This window comes from Psittacula echo, assembly GCF_963264785.1.
Source record: "Psittacula echo genome assembly, chromosome: 1".
Classification (NCBI taxonomy): domain Eukaryota; kingdom Metazoa; phylum Chordata; class Aves; order Psittaciformes; family Psittacidae; genus Psittacula; species Psittacula echo.
The window spans coordinates 25,358,435-25,376,532 of record NC_137735.1 but is presented as its reverse complement, the minus strand read 5'-3'; the positions used below and the strand labels follow the sequence as shown (position 1 = coordinate 25,376,532).

Here is an 18,098-nt window from a genome sequence, read left to right as displayed (position 1 = left end):
AAACGATTTCCCTGTACAATTTCTGGAGGGGAATTCAGACTTGAGATGACAATCTGAAGTAGATAAAAATCCAAACTGGGATCAGTAGAACAAAGTTTATAAGGCCATTTAAACTAAATACAGAATACAAGAGGTAGTATGAAAATACAATGCCTTAGCATATTGCTCAGCTAAGGAAACCAAGGGCTTGATGTCAGAGTGCAGGCAGAGCTTAGTGCTGAGTTTCACCACCTGGGTCATCTTGGGGATAGAGCTCTGTTTATTTCTTGGTTACTGATCTTGTGTTGCAACATGTAATTGGAGTGTTGTGTGATTTTTGTGCTACAGTAGAATCTACATTGTCACCTGTTGAATTCTACTTTGAAAAAAAAGGTTCACACAAAATGCTGGGATGGTGCAGAAACCTACTTGGCAACAAGTAGCTAAAGCTTACTATTGCAGAAAGCACCTAGGTGTGCCTAAAATTCACACAATTTCCCAAAGCACCCACTTCTGTGATTCTGCAGAGTTTGATAAATGGAAATGCTAAAGGAGTCTTCTAAAATTCTGTGGGCTCCAACAGCACACTTGGAATTGAAGAGGAGTTTTCCTGTCAATGTAGTATGATGAGAAGGGGAACAAAAACCAAACCCAAATGTTAATAAAACATTGGATCACCTGCAAACTTTCTGGTAGTAGGTTCAGATTTCAAATTATTAATCTATCAATTTAAAAAGTGTAATTGCATCTAAAAATACTTACATTTACTGCTTTTAATAATTCCCAGCTTCAGGCTGATCTAGTCAGTGTCTTTGGGTGATGTCTAACAACTGTGCTGCTCTGTGCCAGTAGAACATTTTATAGTGTGAAATGGACTAGAGTGCCTCATCATTTTATCAGTACTTAACCTTTTAAATTAGTGAACCTTCTGTAATGTTGACCAGCATCTGAAATAGAGTGGAGAAATAATCTCATATATTTATGAACTGAAACTCAAGATTGAGGCAAGTATTGGGAGGTTGGGGTTCAGTCAATTCAGTCATCTATCCTCAAAGTCGCACTTCCACAAAGTCCCTAGTAGCTTGTTACGAAGTGGCTGTAACACTCATTTACATCATTGTTTACTTTATCATCATACATAGTCATTTCCCTTGTGTTTGATGCCATCTTGCGTGCTCAGATGCAGTTGAAAGAGGCAATGTGTTTACATGCCTTACCTCTTCAGAGGTGCTGAGGTACAGCATGAAGTGTGTCCATGTGTTCCGGGGACCATAAGACAGAGGTAACTAGCTTCTAGTGGGAGCTGGTTGGGGGTTGCATTGTGTCTTGAAAATGGTACTTGCCACTGGAAAAGGTTATGAGGCAGGGGAAGGCAGTGGGAATTCAACTGATACCAGTTCTTGCCCCTCTTTCAATTTCTGGCGCAGCTTCAGTACCCCTCTCCAGAGGTGTGTGGTACCTGCCTGGGAAGTGGTCTGAAAAAGCCAGTGTGAATTTTGAATAATGGTGCAGTTCACAGGGAAAAATGGGTTGGGCTCATTTTGAGATGACCAAAACCAGATCAAGGGAAACCTCTGGGTTTCGTCCCTGAAAAGTCTTATGTGAGAGAGGTTCATTTACCCTTTAAGAACGTTATGCTTAGGTTGGTAGCTTTTGCTTAATGCAGCCATAGCAATAAACTCATGGTTTTAGCCCACCCATGGCTTGCACTGGCAGTTGACCAGATCTAAAGTGAGAATATATATTTATTTCTCTGAAAAAGTCCAATTTAGAATTACATTAATCATTCCCATGGGTGGATTAATAGTTACTATTTATTTTCATTGTCTCTGCTAGTAAAAATTTTTATGGCTGCCCCATTTTGGAGATGAAAAATAGTAACTGGATTATTTTGACTTGTCCCCTGTGGATCCAATTACATTTGCTTAAAATGTTAGTATCTGATCTCTAGTTCACCCAGTATGTCAGAGATACAGGTATGGTGGTTGATAATGGAGTTAACTTGATTTTGTTCTTTTAGAGGTATCATCAGAAGCTGGCCCAGGACATTTTGCTCTTGCTGCTGCAGTTAGCTGAACATTTGTGGGCTTTAATAACGCTTTAATTTGTAAACCCGAACAACTGCAGTTTCATGCTCAACAACATGAATACACATCACAGTGCACTTTAGTCCAGAGGTTCATAAAAGGTGCGTATCAGTTCTCACAGCTTAATATCTCTTTTCAAGTCAAACCGTTTGACTTGTTATTCCAAGGTACAGGAGATCACAAAATGTTCTTCTCTTTTTTTACATAGAAAAGTTTATTTTCTGTGTAGAGTAGGTGGATAAAGGGAATTTCACCAGAAACAAATGTCATCATAGGACTTCCTCCTGTGTGCACTGTTACTTTCTGGTTTCAAACAAAATGCTTGGTGTGTATGACTGGAGTGACTCACGAGGTGTTTTTCCATAGTTGTCTGATCTGCATTGTCCTCTGTAGAATGCAAACACTGACAGATCTCACTGACAGGGGGCTTGTGTCCTCTTTTTAAAGTGAAACACAGATTCACCAGATGGTTTTTGCCTTAAAACGTTTTCTTCTTTTTCTTTTGTGAAAAAAAATTATGGTTAGAAGCAATATAAGGGTAGAGAAAAGGCAGCAGGTAAAGAATATTAATGGCTTCTTCTGAGAGATAAACAAGCAGAAGCTACACTGCTTTTCTTGTCTGGAAGGGTCGCAGGCTGAAAACTGCAGGTCAGCAGGAAAGCCATTGTTGCTTATCAGGTTATTGTAGAATTTTATTGAAGGCTTCCCCTTTGAATCTGAAGTGAAGAATCCAAATCTGGGTTTAGATTTTTCTTCAGTCATCTTAAATGCGTAGTAGCCTTTAATCTTGACTTTATCGATGTAGTATGCTGAGAAGGGGAACAAAAAACCAAACCCCAATGTTAATAAAACACTGTATCACCTGCAAACTTTCTGGTAGTAGGGTCAGATTTCAAATTGTTAAGCTATTGATTAAAAAAGTGTAATTGCATCTAAAAACATTTACTGCTTTTAATAATTCCCAGCTGTCTTAAGTAGAAACAGTGCATCACTGTTTTGGGGAATTTTCTGGACCTACTCTGTGAACGCTGGATTTAAACAGGGCAAGAGCCTGGGAGCTTGCTTGCCTGGGGAAAGCTAGATGCTGTTCTTTACGGAACCCAGCAGAACCTGCAGTGACTCAAGGGGAGCAGCTGCTCGTCTGTGCCATGAGAGGAGCTTTCTGAAAATTCCCACCCTGCTCCAAACTTGGTACACAACTGCATGTTAGACTGCTGCACCTGAGTGCTGGGTGAAAATAACGACATCAAATAGCAGTCCTTGGTGAGTAAACATCTCTCCAGTTCATGGGTAAGCAGAGAGCACAGTCAGAGATGTGACCCAGATTAAGCAAGAACACTGTAAGCTGGGGGATCATTTTGTGAGTGCTATGAAGTGTCAGAGTATTAAATGAGAGTACTATGATGAAGAGCCCTTTAAACAACCTTTATTAACTTACTTCCTCTAATAACCTACTGTTCTTTAGTTTGCAATGTGAAATTAGCATGGAAAATAAATCAGCAGATGCTCTTTAGTCCTACACTAATTGAGAAAGAGCTAAGCCCTGGAGAAACAACAAGAAATGCTCTGTTTCTTGTTGGTGTCGGAAAGTAATCTGAAGCCATGCTTAGCTATGAGTATGACCTGTCTCATTTTTTACACAGCTAGCTCCTAGAGAGGAGAAACCAGGATACATAGACTACGTATGTCTAGGGACAGGTGCCACAGAAGAGCTTTTTGAGGCCCCACGTCTTGATCAGAGAAGTTGCAAGTGCTTACTAATAGGGAATAGTGAGTGCAGGGGTATACTGTGTGTCTCATTTTGGCTGTGTGGTTCAGGTACCGAGGCCTTTATGTATCCTGTGGCTCACTGCTTTCCTTTTAATGTTTGTTTGGAGGAAGTGGGATGGGAGGGGTGAGGTCCCTGCAGCATTCCTCATACAATGAGCGACTGCTGAAGATCGTTGCCTTGAAAATTTTGTCCTCTATCTGGACAACTGTTACCAATTTTTCTCTTAAGTGAAGAACTGGATTTCTGTAGGTGCCCAGGAGAAAGCAAGCAGTGGAACAGGAGAGTTTGACTCTCCCCTCAACAACAGCTCCTTCAAAATCTGGTGACCTCCTGTATTTATTCTGTATGTCCCTCCAGGTCTCTTTGGACTTGCTTGTGCTTCGCTGTCCACCAACTCAAGTTCAGCAAGCAATTAAGGAGACTTCTACCTTTCTTTGTAGAGTAGAAATTAGAATTATCTCTTGGGAATTATTGGTCTGATGTGCCACCTTCTACTAACTTCCGAGTAACTACCCTGCTCTATATGCAAGTCCACATGGATTCTCACACAATTTAAACAGGATACAGCTGTGGCTGTATTTCACATAAGGAGCTTGATTCCATTGCTTTGTGTTGTATCTGCCCTGAGTGTGACTGTGGAATCGGGCCCCTCAGGGCTGAATGCCAGTGGCCAGTTTCTACATCTCAACCAGAGCCGCTTGCTCTCTCTGGGGCAAGTCTTAGGTGCTTGCTTAAGGAATGTCTGGGTCTGTGCCATGGAAATGGCTCTGGGGAACTTGAATTTATCATATACTCACCTTTTAAAACCTCTTGTACATATTTTCCCAAGTAATAATTTCGAAGTTCATCATTGTCTAAGGACTGATCATCTATTCCGTTTGCTGTGATGTAAATATCGATGTCGCCGTAGGTGTTTTTAATCCACCTGAGAACTTTGCGTAGTCCCCAAGGCACCACTGCCAGACGAGAAGGGGAGCTCAGGCAGGTGATATCCTGCAGAAATTGAATGTCACGATCAAATTCATACTGGCTCCCATTCTGAGGTTCATGAACCACAAATCTGGTGGTGAAATGATTCAGGGCATAGAAGTCAGCTGCACCTTTGATGATCTGCTTTTCCTTGCTTGTGAAAGATGGCAACAAAGAGTATGAGAGGCCATTTCTGTTTTTAAAGCTGATGTATTCCCTCATAGTAGCTGGATAGTCCCCAGTTTTAAATATGGGATTGGCAAACCAGCCTATTTCGAACTGAAGAAACCTGTTGGCAGCTTTTGAATGGGATTCAGAGTAGGGGTTGGCAGGCTCAGCCCAGTCCGAATGCAGGGACAGGGACACTTTGCCATACTGAAAGGACCGGTACTGCTCATCGTATATTCTCCAGGCCATGGCATGTGCTATTAATAAATTGTGTGCTGCCAGGTATGTATCATTGCTGCTCCTGTTGTAGACATCACTTAGCCGGTTAGGCTCATTTATTGTAATCCAGAGTTTAACCAAATCACCAAGTTCCTGAAAACACAGAGCCGCATAGTCTTGAAAAGCATAGGCAGTAGACTGGTTCAACCATCCTCCTGTCTGCAGCAATGGACCTGGCAGGCCCAGGTAGGCGTGAGTTGGATAATACAAGGTGACCATGGATTGAACGCTGAGTTTCAGTACTTCGCTAATCACGCATCTGTAATACCTAAGAGCTTGCCTGTTGACCACTGACAAATCTCCATTGGGTAAAATGAGCGACCAGTCAAGTGCAAATCTGTAATGGGTGACTTTCATTTTTTCCAGGAGGTCAAGTTGCTTTTTAATACTGACAAAATCTGTGCACTGCGCTGGTCGCGTTTTTAGTTTCACCCCCTTAACTTTGTGCAGGAGCCCATCTCCTGTGACATTCCAGACGTACAGGCTGGAATCACAGAACTGCGGTGAGGAAGCCACAGACTCTGCCTGTGAAAATAGCAATATGTTATAACAGGGTTTAATTAAATAAATGCCTGCTTGTAGTCTGCATTTCTGCCTGTGTTTGGCTATGGGATTAGTGCTGGATATCAGAAGGTCCTGCTCAGATGCTCAGAGGGAATGAGGATAACCAACTTGCCTATATCAGCTTTGTCTGTGCTAGTGGTTGTCTTACCTGTTCTGTTACTTCATCTCCTGAAAACATCGCAATTATACTCTTTTCCATTCCTTGCCACCAGCCTACATGACATGTATTTTCACACAGGTATATCTCCCTGATCGAGCTCACTCTGTCATCATGCAAACAGCAGCTGGCAGGAGAGCAGGGTGGTAAGAACAAGCACCAGGGGGTACACAAGGCAGGCATGGATTATTTTGGCACTACTGGTGAGATCAACCTTGTGAAACTGGCATAGTGTCCCCTGGTCTTACTGGTAGTCCTTCTGCCTATGCAAATATCTCACATAAACAGCTTGTAGCATTTAGCCATATCTTTATTGTCTCCTACTAGTTAACAAGGTTCTGTGTAGCACATGATTATTTTTTTTTATTCCAATATGCTGATGTTGGTTATCTTTGTGGTATACATCATTTTAAAGAATGGCTGTTACCCACTTGTGTAAGCAGCACTCAGAGCCAGGCTCAACCCAGGAATTTGTTTCTGCATTGTCCTGCTTTAGACAGGACCTTGAGCCTGCAGGTATCTCTGCTGCCACCAGCGTAACCACCTTGTCTCTGCCCTGTGCCACCCTCTCCTCACGCTGTCATAGGCATTCCTATGGCCACGCTGCAACTGGATTGGGAAACTTCCCTGGTTGAAAAATAACCCAGAAACAATCGCTTGGGGTCAGCTTCTTGGTCTGAAACTTCCTGATCTGATCCGATCTGCCACATGGAGACACAAACAGAGGGAAGGTAAGGGAGGGCCAGCCTTGGGAGGGCTCCTTCAGAGGTCTTCTGCTGCAGGAGCACCCAGCACTCTGTGCCTAGCTCACCCCAAAGCCTGTGAAATATATAAAATTGAATCTATGCAATTATGCCTGGGCTTAACTCGTGTTTGCAGCTTGCACTGAGATTCCTGAACACCAGGGGCTGTGCACAGTCATTTGTTCACACAGTAAAGCCGTTGATCGCTCTGCCTCCAGCAGTCTTCCCAATATTTTACACTTACCTTGAGAACAGACTCGGTGATACCCCAGGAGAAGTCACATGAGAACTGCGCTTGCAAGCTTGGGGTAGACTCCCTTGGGAAGAAGCCATTTTCTTGTATGATTTGTTTATAATGAAGTGCAGATGACTTGGGAATCCTTTCCTTTTTTTCACTTTTGAAATCCACATAAAACAATCCGCGCCTGATGTTGTAAGCGTGTTGCCATTCAAAGCCATCAAGGAGTGACCAGGCTGTGTAACCAAACACGTCTATGTTATCGTATTTAATAGCTGTGTAAGAGAAAGTAACATTCATGAGTCATATTTAGTAACTCATATGAAGGATATTTATGAGTTAGGTCTATTCACTTTGAAAATCTTGAGGGTTTTCTCAATGCTGATAGGATTATTGGTCCATTGTAACTCATTGCAAAACTGTGACAGACATTATATATCTTAGTCTTTCTTATTTAAAAAAAAACCATGTGCATCTCTAGTTCCTTAGGAAATTAAATTACTATGGGATGCTGTATTTCTGCTCTGAGTAAACAGGAAACATTACACCGCATCCATATTTTAAGCTGCATTTGATAATTTGCAAGTAATATGTACCAATGACATTAGAGAATCATGATTAAAAGTGAAGGGTGCAAAAATTGATGTGGTTTTTGGCTTTGAAGCTAAAACTCTCTACTTTTATTTGAAAGATGTCTGCTACTCTAACATCTCGGAAATCTTTCACATACAATGTATGAGAAACATGAGAAATGACTGTTTTCTTGGATGTGGAACCCAATTCTCCAGGAAGGGCAACAGAACTTCCAAAGCAGCTTCTTTCTGGACACCAACTAACAACAACATTTGTTACCCACTTACAGCGTGTGCCAGCTGGCAGCCTGGAAGAAAAAGTCCAAACTCCATGGTCAGTCATGTTAGCTGCCTGTCGCCAGCTTTAATCTAGGAAATAACACAGTGTAACTCCTCATGTTAACCTTATAAGGGCTGGAATACCAAGGGCAAACAATGACCAAGTGGGGTTACTGAGGATTTTGACGCAGACAGCACTATTTCACCTGTAGTCCGCCGAGAGCAAGCCAAGGAATAAAGGTGAAGGACTCTGATTTCAAGCTCTATTCTCGCCCAACATTGTTTTGCCTTATTTTCTCAGGACACTCCACAAGGAGCTGAAGGCAGTAGAGGTCAGGATTAATTAAGCTCCTGTGTCACCAGGGGTGACATCCACAGAAGGATATCTCAAGGCATTTCTGTGTCTGCTATAGGGGAAGCCTTGGCATCCTTCTGCAAAAGTAATAGTTGCAGTACTGACAGGCATGTACATGCCACTAAGAACCTATGGTTTCAGTTGCATTCCTGTATCATAACTGAGGTCAGTTCATTGCAGTGGTGATGTTATACATCACACATTTTAATGACTCACAATGCTGTGGGTTATAGACATACAGTGCAAAGTTTACAGCATCTTCCTTGAACACAAACACAGAAAACAGCTCCTTATAGCCTGTTACGTGGTATCTTAACAGCCATCGTCCCATTGCAATTTAGCCTACATAAATGATGTTTTGAGGTTAACGTGATCTAATTGATTTGTTGCAAACAGCAAATTTATAACTGACTTCTCTATAAGAAAAAAAATTAAAATACATTGCAAATATTATTCCTGATCAAATTGAAGTTTGCTTCATAAAAAAGTGGCAAAAGTTAAGAGAGAATCCTGTAGTCCATGGCAGATGTTGAAGCATCTGCATATGTAAAAATGTAGATAACAATTCTTGAGAAGTAGTTAAGGATTGAACATTGACCAAGTATTTCAGAAGTGTGAATCCACAGATGGTTATTACAGCCAGATCTGCTGTGGAGGATTCAAAAAAGAACACACTATGGATTTTCTTATGTATGTGTCCGGACATCTACCTGTTCCACACCTCCAACCAAGCCTGCATCTAGACTTCGCTGCTGGGTCACCGCACTATCTAAAATATCATAAACCAAACACTGGAATGTAACCTCCTCAAAATCTGGAAAAGGTGGGACACATCATACAGTTGCGCTATGTGAAGCTTACAATTTGAACCAACTTTGGGATAATCTTCATTTGGGGCTTAACTACATTTGTTGGTGATACAGTACTTCCTGACTTGGTGTCAAAGTAAGCCATTACTTGTGTTTTTTCTTTTCTGAGGATAAGAAAGGTTTCTGCAAAGGAATCTGAGCCGCCTCATCCCAGCAGTGTGGCATTGGCAGTGGGGTAGCCTGCTGGGAGGATGCTTATTGGGACCAGCACCCGTCCCTCTCCCATAACCACCAAACTGAGGGAGGAAAAGGAACACTTTGCAGAGGCTTTAGGTACCAACAGCATTTATATTTAATACAAAATTAAATCTTTTGCCTTCACAGGGCACCCCTGTACACTGGCTTCATGAAGGGCAAATACCAAGATTAAAAGTGTGTTACTAGAACTCCAGAAGAGTGGTTACCCTTCTCCTGCTGATTTCCTTCATTTTACATTGGAGTAGGACCCCAGCATGGCAACGACTGCCTGTAGTCACAATCTCATTTCCTTGCTGTCAATGTCTGCACATGCACAAAGGCTTTACAGCTGGGCTGCCAGCACTGAAAAGTGATATCCAATAGATTTGTTTTCATTAATTCATTTCATTCTGACTCAGTTTTGTACTTATTTAGTTTTAAAATCCAACACAGATGTTGGACTTTAGCTTTCTGGGACAGAGAGTATGGGTTTTTTCTGTGTTTGTGCATCTCGCACCAGGAGATCCTGATCCATGATTTGTACTCCTGCAGTATAAGTAAGTAATAATTAACTTAATTGCCATTATCTATTAAAAAATAAATAATTACAGATCTAAATATCAAACTATCTTTAAGAGCTGTCCAAAAATCCAACAACTAACTAACTTGTGTACAAACCTTGTAAAACCTTATTAATGAAGTTTTTCATCATGTAGATGGCTGTGGTGTCATCTGTTTTCACATGGCTGTCAGTGAACCAGCCATTCTCTGCAATCAGGATTCGAGGGCTGTTGTATTCCAGTTTAATCCAGTTCAGTACTTCCCTCAAATTGAGTGACAGATTTTGTCCCATTTTTGGTAGAGTGTTTGGAGGTTTAAAGTTATTAGGACCGAAGGAAAATGCAAAGAAGTCAGCTGTTCCCTTTATGTAGTTCTTTTCATCCTCAGTAAAGCGTGGCAAAAACGAGAATTCACTTTTCAGTTCTTCTGGATAATCGCCGTCCCCATGGATGGGTTTAGCAAACCATCCGAGAACTCTGTCCATAGACTGCTGACATTTAGCAATGTCCAAAGCGTCTTCCGATTTGTTAGGTTCGATCCAGTGGGATCCTAGTACTATGGACATCATCCCCTTCTGGTATGGTTGAAAGTGGGTTTTGTAGTTGTGCCAAACTTTTGCATGAGCCTGATGAGAGAAAAAAACAGCATTAAATTGTAACTCTCTGATAGATGTCTGTGTATGTTGGCAGCCAGACAGGCAGGGAGCTGCATCTGATTCACTGCAGACTGCTGTGGAAATATTAAGAGCTAAGGCATGCTAATTACCCTGCACACCTGTAATGGGCAATTACTGTGACACTGCAAGATATGTCAGGATGATGCAATGCTCAGTATCTCATGTGTGCTGTTCCTACGACACACGAGGGCTCTGGCCTTTTGCCTTTTAGCATGGGTCTGAATTTCATGAGATGTCCCAGCAGGGCTGTGAACAGCTGTTACACAGACACTTTGGGAATAAACAGCTGTTAATGGTGGTATTTGAACTCTGTGATCTAGACATCCCCATCTAGGTCTGTCTTTGTCAAACAGTGATTGCTGATACAGTTAAAACCTTAAACCATTTTTACAACTGTTCCATAAATTATGCATCTCAAATGATGTTTCCTTTGTCAGTGTTGGCTCTGTTCTATTCACTGCTCTGTGCTATGGGCATTACATGGATTTACTCTGATCAAACCACATCCAGCCCATCCCTCTTCTTGGGATAATCATAGGAGTATGTGTTCAACTTTGGATATTTGCACAGTCCCTAAACATAAAAACTTGCAGAAAGGACCCAACTGTGAAGTTTGAACCTAAATGTCAAGTTTCACAGTTGTGTGAGAATTTTGATCCAGGATTTTTGTTCATTTCTTCTCTGAAGCTGCTATAATAATTCTGACAGTACATGTTACAGCACAGAATGAAGCTTATTAAGTAGAGACCAACAACATTTTGGTTTTAAAATTTAAAAGGAAATTTGTCAATGTCAAATGTCAAATTTAAAAGGAAATTTGGCAGCAGTATCTCATAAGACCTATTTGGTATGGCCTATTTTAGTACTCAGAGTTAGCCAAATACTGACTGCACTAGGGCAGACAGAAGTTTTGCTATTCATGTTAGGGACAATGAAAGCATACCTTGTATCACATCTCACTTCCATTTTTCTGATTATCATCATGTTTTAGAAAGCTTAACATTGTCACACACCAGAATTACCTTCAAATGTCATGTTGTTAATTACTTAAATATGAGACTACAGCAGTCAAAATTTACACATAAAAAGGAATAACTGGGAGACTGAGGAACCACTAGCATTGTCAAAGTCCCACTGGCAAAGGGGAGAGCTATGGTGTCAGAGGAGGGTGATTCTGGATCACAGCATGAATCCTGCCGGGATCTGATACAGGGGAGGTGAGCTGACCTCTCCTGGTTAAGAAGTTGTCAAGTAACTCAGGGTTTACCTTATTCCTGAAGTGTGGCTTTATACTCTTCAGCTGGACAGAAAATAACTGTTTGCACCCAGAAAAAACATTGAGAAGCATTGTGAAATACTCAGAGTGCCGAGTCAGGCTGCCATTATTACCAAGCCAAACAGCATTGCTTACCTTTGACAATAATTTGAGTTAATTTATCTAGAAACACACAGCCTTGGCAGTTTAAAACAATAGAAGACCTGATGTCAGGTAGATATTTGGCTAACCTGGGGAGTACCAAAGAATTACAGTTTGTGAAATTTTGTGTATCTGTTGTTTATGGTTTCTAAGGTCATGCTCGTAACATTTGTTCAAGGTCTGTCTTTGAAAATACTGATAAAGCAACATTAACCTTTGACATGCAGGTTCTGCAGCTGAAAAGGGAAGTCAGCAAAATTGTACTCATGAGGCAAACTACAAGATACAGCCAAAATATTACAAAATTGATTTATTTCTTATCAGTCCCATCAGAAAAATTTAAGTGGCCAGTGCCATCTCCTGTTACCCTCACTGTCCTCTCCCTGAGGTCCTCCAGCCTGGGGTGGCTGCTGGAGCCAGGCCTGCTTTGTTCTCTGCCCTTAGTGATTTCCTACCTGGTTTGTATTTCTTCCCCCTCAGACACAGGCTTCTAACAGCACTGTTGAATCACAGGTACATGGCTGCATTGCCTTAACAAGAAAAACCCTGCTGAAGGCAGCTGTATCATGTACAGTGCCAAGCAGCATGACAGTAGCACCAGGTAAATCTTAGTAATCACACATTTCTAGGCAAAGTGCAGAAAGAGGACTTTGCCAAAATCCAACTAATTAGAATGCAACACTGACATGTAAAAGAGAATCAGGGACAACTCACTGTATTTGTAGGCATCTTTGGGAGGTAGACAAGAACAAAGTAAAGTTACTGTTAAAAATATTGTCTACAGTAGATAATACAGCCGCAAGTATAATTCTACAGGAGTAGATATCAAGTACAAATAAATACATTTAATATGAGTCAAGATAGGATCCCCATACACAAACTCACCTGTGTTACTAACGTCTCTTAGTACTGAGGGTTAACTCTACTGAAAACAACTGTCACTCTGTAGTAAGGGTTTTTACAGACATAGTAGAGACAAAAGCATGTGCTTGACTAGAATTCTGTTTTGAGTTATAGAGTCTGTAGAGCAGCTTAACATTCTCAGATGGAAAGTGTTTGCTAAGTGCAACCTATTGTTGATAGAACCAACTGATTAATATAACTTGTTTTGTAAGACCACATATGAAACAAACATCAATTTAAAGGCTGTACCATACATCAAATTGGCTATTTTAAGTAAATCTTGACTGATCTTTTTTCAGTTAGAGTTTAATCCCTAATCTTTCACTTTCATTGTTAGATCAAGGACAAATGTCAAGGCTAAGTACACAGTGAAAGCAGGATCAATATTGTGTGTTTATTCTAGATACGTACGACATTAATTTCAGCATATTTTCCTGGTATCAATATAGAAATTATTGCATAGACTTGAAAGTCAGAGAGTGGTAAGTTGGTTACTATTAACCCAGTAAAAAGGTTAGATAAGTAAATTTAATAAGATTAAGGCAACAGTATTGTTCTCTTCTTGAGATATTCTTATACTCCTTCAAACTCTGATCCTGTAATTTATCATGTATGTACGCAAAGAGCTTACTACTAAAAAGACCAATATTTTCCAATTCTTAAGATGTGTTAAAGTCAAGCAATTTTCCCTGAATATCTCAGCAATGAGCCCACAAAACAATGTCAGGGGTACATGGAGTTATTTGAGTGTGCTGGAGAGCGAGAACATTTAGGAAAATTAGAATTATGGAAATGCTCATAAAATGATTCTGGCTTTGTGTTTAACTGTTTTGGTCTTTAAACCATGAAGAGCCAGAATACAGAGTCTGAACAGATGGTGTTAAATACTTTAAAAGGCAGGCAGGTGTGTGTGGCTTATTTGGAAAGCATATTTCAGTTCAAGGCCCTGTTGATCTGTGGTGAAGATGACATGTAGTCAGTAGAGCTGAAGCCCTTATTTTGGAAACTGACTTTGAATCTCAATCCTTGTGAAGGAAGAAAGGGCTGTTCTGAGGTATGAAACTAAATTTGTAAGAATGTGGTTTGAAAGTCTGCCTTAGGATTTACTAAGAAACTTCCTTGTGTGCTGTCTTGCATTTGGGTTATGTTTTAAATGATAATTTCCAAGAAGTGTAAAAAAGATAATCTGAAAACAACAAATCATATAAAACAATGCATGAATCGGTGATGAATTTTACATCACTGATGGCTACTACTACTTTCTGAAAAATCTCCCAGCAAAGATTTCTACAGGTGTAGACAGTTCTGCCTAGGAATTTGATGGAGATAGATTTCCCTCCTCCTGTAAGAAATACAGGCATTGGTGTAGCTTCATCTACGTCCTGAGGAAAGGAGGCCCCTTTGGAGGATGGGAAGAAAGTGTCTGGTTAGATGTAGGGATTAAAATTACTCCCCATTCATTCAGCAGAAATTGGTTTTTAACAAGAATCAATCATAGGACTTCTATGGGACATGCTCATCCAAAGATCCCAAAGGCAGCAGTGTCCATAAAGAAATCCTGGCATAGTGAGAGCTACTGAAGAGCTGGGAGTAATGCAGCTGGGCACAGAGATGAACCTGATCTGTAACAGATCTATATAGAGGCATCGTGTTTGAAAGGGAATTTATCACCTTTTCCCAGTATTTGATATGAAAGTGTGTCCATGAGGAAAACTTTAGGGAGATCTTATTCTGTCAGTTTTCCTCTGGGCTTTTCTGACAGATGGAAAGGAGTGTGAATGATCTTTAACAGGGGTTGGGGAAGAAGCCCCGTTCTGCCTGTTTTGTAGCAAAGGAAGAACTGCCTGGAAGGTACTAACACAGACGATGAAAAGAAGACACCTTGGTCTGCAGTTTGTGATCTTTACAAACCTCAGCCTCAGTATAAAAGAACATAACTAGATTGAGAGAAAATGGTAATAAGGTATCAGGCATGTATCTCATTTAGTTCCAGCCACAGTGATTCATCTGCTTTATATTTTCTTGCTTCTTGTCTGTTTTATTTACTGTTAAATCAAAGAAATCACTCTAACTTTCCTGTGTGCAGTTTTTTCTTCTCTGCCTCAGGAGCAAGTTCATAGTTTTTACATCTTCTTTGATGTGTCTTTAAAAAGTTGCACAGAAAGTCACATGTTACCATTGTTTTCCGATGTTGCTTTCATGAAGTACAGTCTCCTTTAACAGAGAAAGGAGATACACTTTTGATGGCCACTCCCCATCTGGTCTGAGATTCCACATGCTCCTTGTGTTAGTGGTAATGATCATACAGGTAAACAGAGATTTGTCTAGGTGAACCCCTTAGCAATTTATAATTGATAAGCACCAGGCTTCAGAATTCATTTCCATGGAAGCAGTGTAAGGTCCTTCAAAATGATCAGTAGCAATTATTACCTTCTATGTATGACCAGCATACAGAGTAACAGGCAAATGAGTTTTTTAAATTGAAATTTTGAGTTCTTCTGTGGATTGTTTTCTCTGCATGGATCTCCTGAGCACCCTGCTTAGCAGCCTTTGCTTCTGTATTCACTAGCTGCTCTGTCAAACAGACACCAGATAGTGACTGCTCTGTAAAGCACTTTGAGTGCTACTGATGGAAAAATACAGTGTGGTGCCATTGTTAATTCTTACCTTAAACTGCTATTATTGGAAATTGTTTTAAATTATAGCAGGAGAAAATAGGAATATAAGATCCTACGCATAGGAACTAGCTACTCTGTAGAATGAAATCTATAATCTATCAGAGAAGATGCTGTAATGCTGCAATGCTGTAACACTGTTGAGAATACCAGGGATAAAACCTGTGCTTTTCCCTTAAAAAATAAGACTCACTTCAGGCTTCTATTTTGTCCTTCTCAAAGAAAGAGTACCATGAGTTTAGGACCTACTGCTGCAGCTGTTGAAGCTACTGATCATGGGATTAAGCCTTCAGGATGCATAATTCTGTAGAAGACAGCTGATCAATAAGACTCAGAAATTAAAATGCTAAAACCATCATGGAAATAATGTAATTTTGAAACTCTCAAATACAGAAGAGGACATCTCTTTACTTCCAAGCCCAACAACTACAGACCTTGCTAGTTTAGCAATAAACATTTTGCAATAGGATCTTACTAAGCTAGAATTAATCATACTTATACATACATACTCTGTTGCAAGTAGAATGGACCCAATATGCAAATAAATTTCATTTTAAACTAATAGAATAGTCATTTCAGTGTAGCCAAATGAATGGTCATGTCAGTGTGTTTCAGCAAGTGGAAAGAATAAGGTAGGAGTATCATGCTCTTTAGCAGCCGGATTGTGTAGGCAAAACTTAATAAAATAATAAATAGGAATTTTAAAGCAAGTAATTGCTGAGTCAGCTGTTATGACAACAAAAATGAAATCAACATGAAGATTAAAAAAGACTGCCATAGCTAAGGGTTATTTCTTCTTGTTTTCACGGTCCTTGATACTTATTTTAAACACTGATTACAGGATTGATTGCTCCCATCACTTCCCATGGCAGTGCACGATCAGTTTGTAAAATTTTACTATACTGTACCTTGATCAAATTGTGTCCTACAGAGTAGACGGCTGCTATTTTCCCTTTCTCTCCAGGAGCATGAATACCTGTGCCATACCCATGCCAAGCAACTAAATACGGATTGTGGATTGTAATCCAATACTTAACACGATCCCCAAAGGTCTGGAAGCAAAAGGTGGCGTAGTCATTGAAGATATCAATTACTGATTCATTTTTCCATCCCCCGTATTTTTCCTGCAGCATTAAGGGCAGGTCCCAGTGGTATAGCGTAACCACAGGGTCAATGTTTCTGTAGAGTAGAGAGTCAATAAGGGTGTTATAATACTGGAGTCCTTTCTCATTGGGAACTGATACCACTCCAGTGGGAAAAAGCCTTGACCATGAAATTGAAAACTGGTAAAAAGTAACACCCAAAAAATCCAGAGCAGACAAGTCTTTGTCCAGCAAGGAGTAACTGTCACTGAAGGCATCTGTGCTGTTAGCAGCCCTGAACTCCGAGTGGATGAAGTGGTCCCAGATGGAGGAGCCTTTCCCGTCCTTCCTCCAGCTGCCTTCAACCTGGAAAGACCCTGTCCCTACACCCCAGAGAAACTCTTTGGGGAAAGTGTCATACAAAAACATCTGAGTTTCACTCACAGGGCTGAAGCTGGGGTCCTTTCTCCATACAGATCTTCCCTCTCCAGAAAGCCCAGTAACTATCCTTATGAATACTAATGTCCAAAAAGCAACGAATCTCTCCAGTCGCTGACTGCTCATTATGCTGGTTTATAGAGACAGTGTTAGAAGTGAGATTTCTTGTACTGCTGCTGAAAAAATCCTCATTCATTCGCTGGAGTCCTCAACGTGCGACTGTCTTCATTTGCCACAAACTGCCAGAGTGTCTTATCAAAGCTTCACTAAAAGCCTGTGATCATAACAGCCCTGTCAATGATTAGCCTGAACTGTGAGACCTAGAATAGGTCAGAGAATGGTGTAATTTTTAGGGAGGTGGCCTCTGTATGCCCGCTGAGACACCTATATGGCTTCTTACTGCAGGAAAATAGGTTGCCTGAACAATATAAACACTAGTAACTAATTTAGCATTATTTAAAGCTCATTTATTCAGGTGGGAGAATATAGGTGACAGAGGCTGCTAACAAGCTATCACATATACTGCTGTATTTTGAGGAAACGTGGCATAAATATAATTCAGACAACATAGTCTCCAATGAAGAGATGATTTATCCCAGCTGAGTAACTGGGTGTCTGGCAGGGCAGTACATCATTCCTCAGTCCTGCTTTGCTTGAACGTCCTACTTCTGCTGAAAAATTCTCTCTGGACTCATGGGAAATTTTGCTGTGGACAAGAGATATATGTACATCCCACTGACTATACGACACCACAAAGCAAGTCAATATTTCCTTCAAACACATGCAACTGTTCTTCTATCCTACATAAAAGTCTACTGTTCAGCTCTATTGTCCTGGGTTCAGTAGCAGTAGTCAGTTTTTCTCCTTCTTAGTAGCTTTTGCAGCACTGTGTTTTTGACTTTCAGCCTGGGAATGGAGCTGATAACAGCGATGTTTAGACTGACCAAGGACTTTGTGAGTCTCATGCTCTGCCAGGGAGGAGGAGAAGCTGGGAGGAAGCAGGGACAGGACACCTGACCCAAACTAACCAAAGAGGTATTCCATACCACAGCACGTCATGCCGGAGGATGTAGAACTGAGAGTTCCCGGAAGGGCTGGATCATGGCAGGGTAGGGGTGAGGTACCGGTTGGTGAGTGGT

The 18,098-nt window shown here is 40.8% G+C and overlaps 1 protein-coding gene across 1 annotated transcript; it reads right to left on the bottom strand.

The window, feature by feature from the left end:
• Positions 1-2,525: 2,525 nt before the first annotated feature.
• KLB (klotho beta) lies at positions 2,526-17,085 on the bottom strand (the record flags this gene model as incomplete). The annotated part of the gene is made up of 5 exons (XM_080627728.1): positions 2,526-2,875; positions 4,635-5,778; positions 6,962-7,230; positions 9,886-10,393; positions 16,348-17,085. The coding sequence occupies 5 exons, from the start codon at positions 17,083-17,085 to the stop codon at positions 2,526-2,528; spliced, it is 3,009 nt and encodes a 1,002-aa protein (XP_080483854.1).
• Between the last annotated feature and the right edge of the window lie 1,013 nt (positions 17,086-18,098).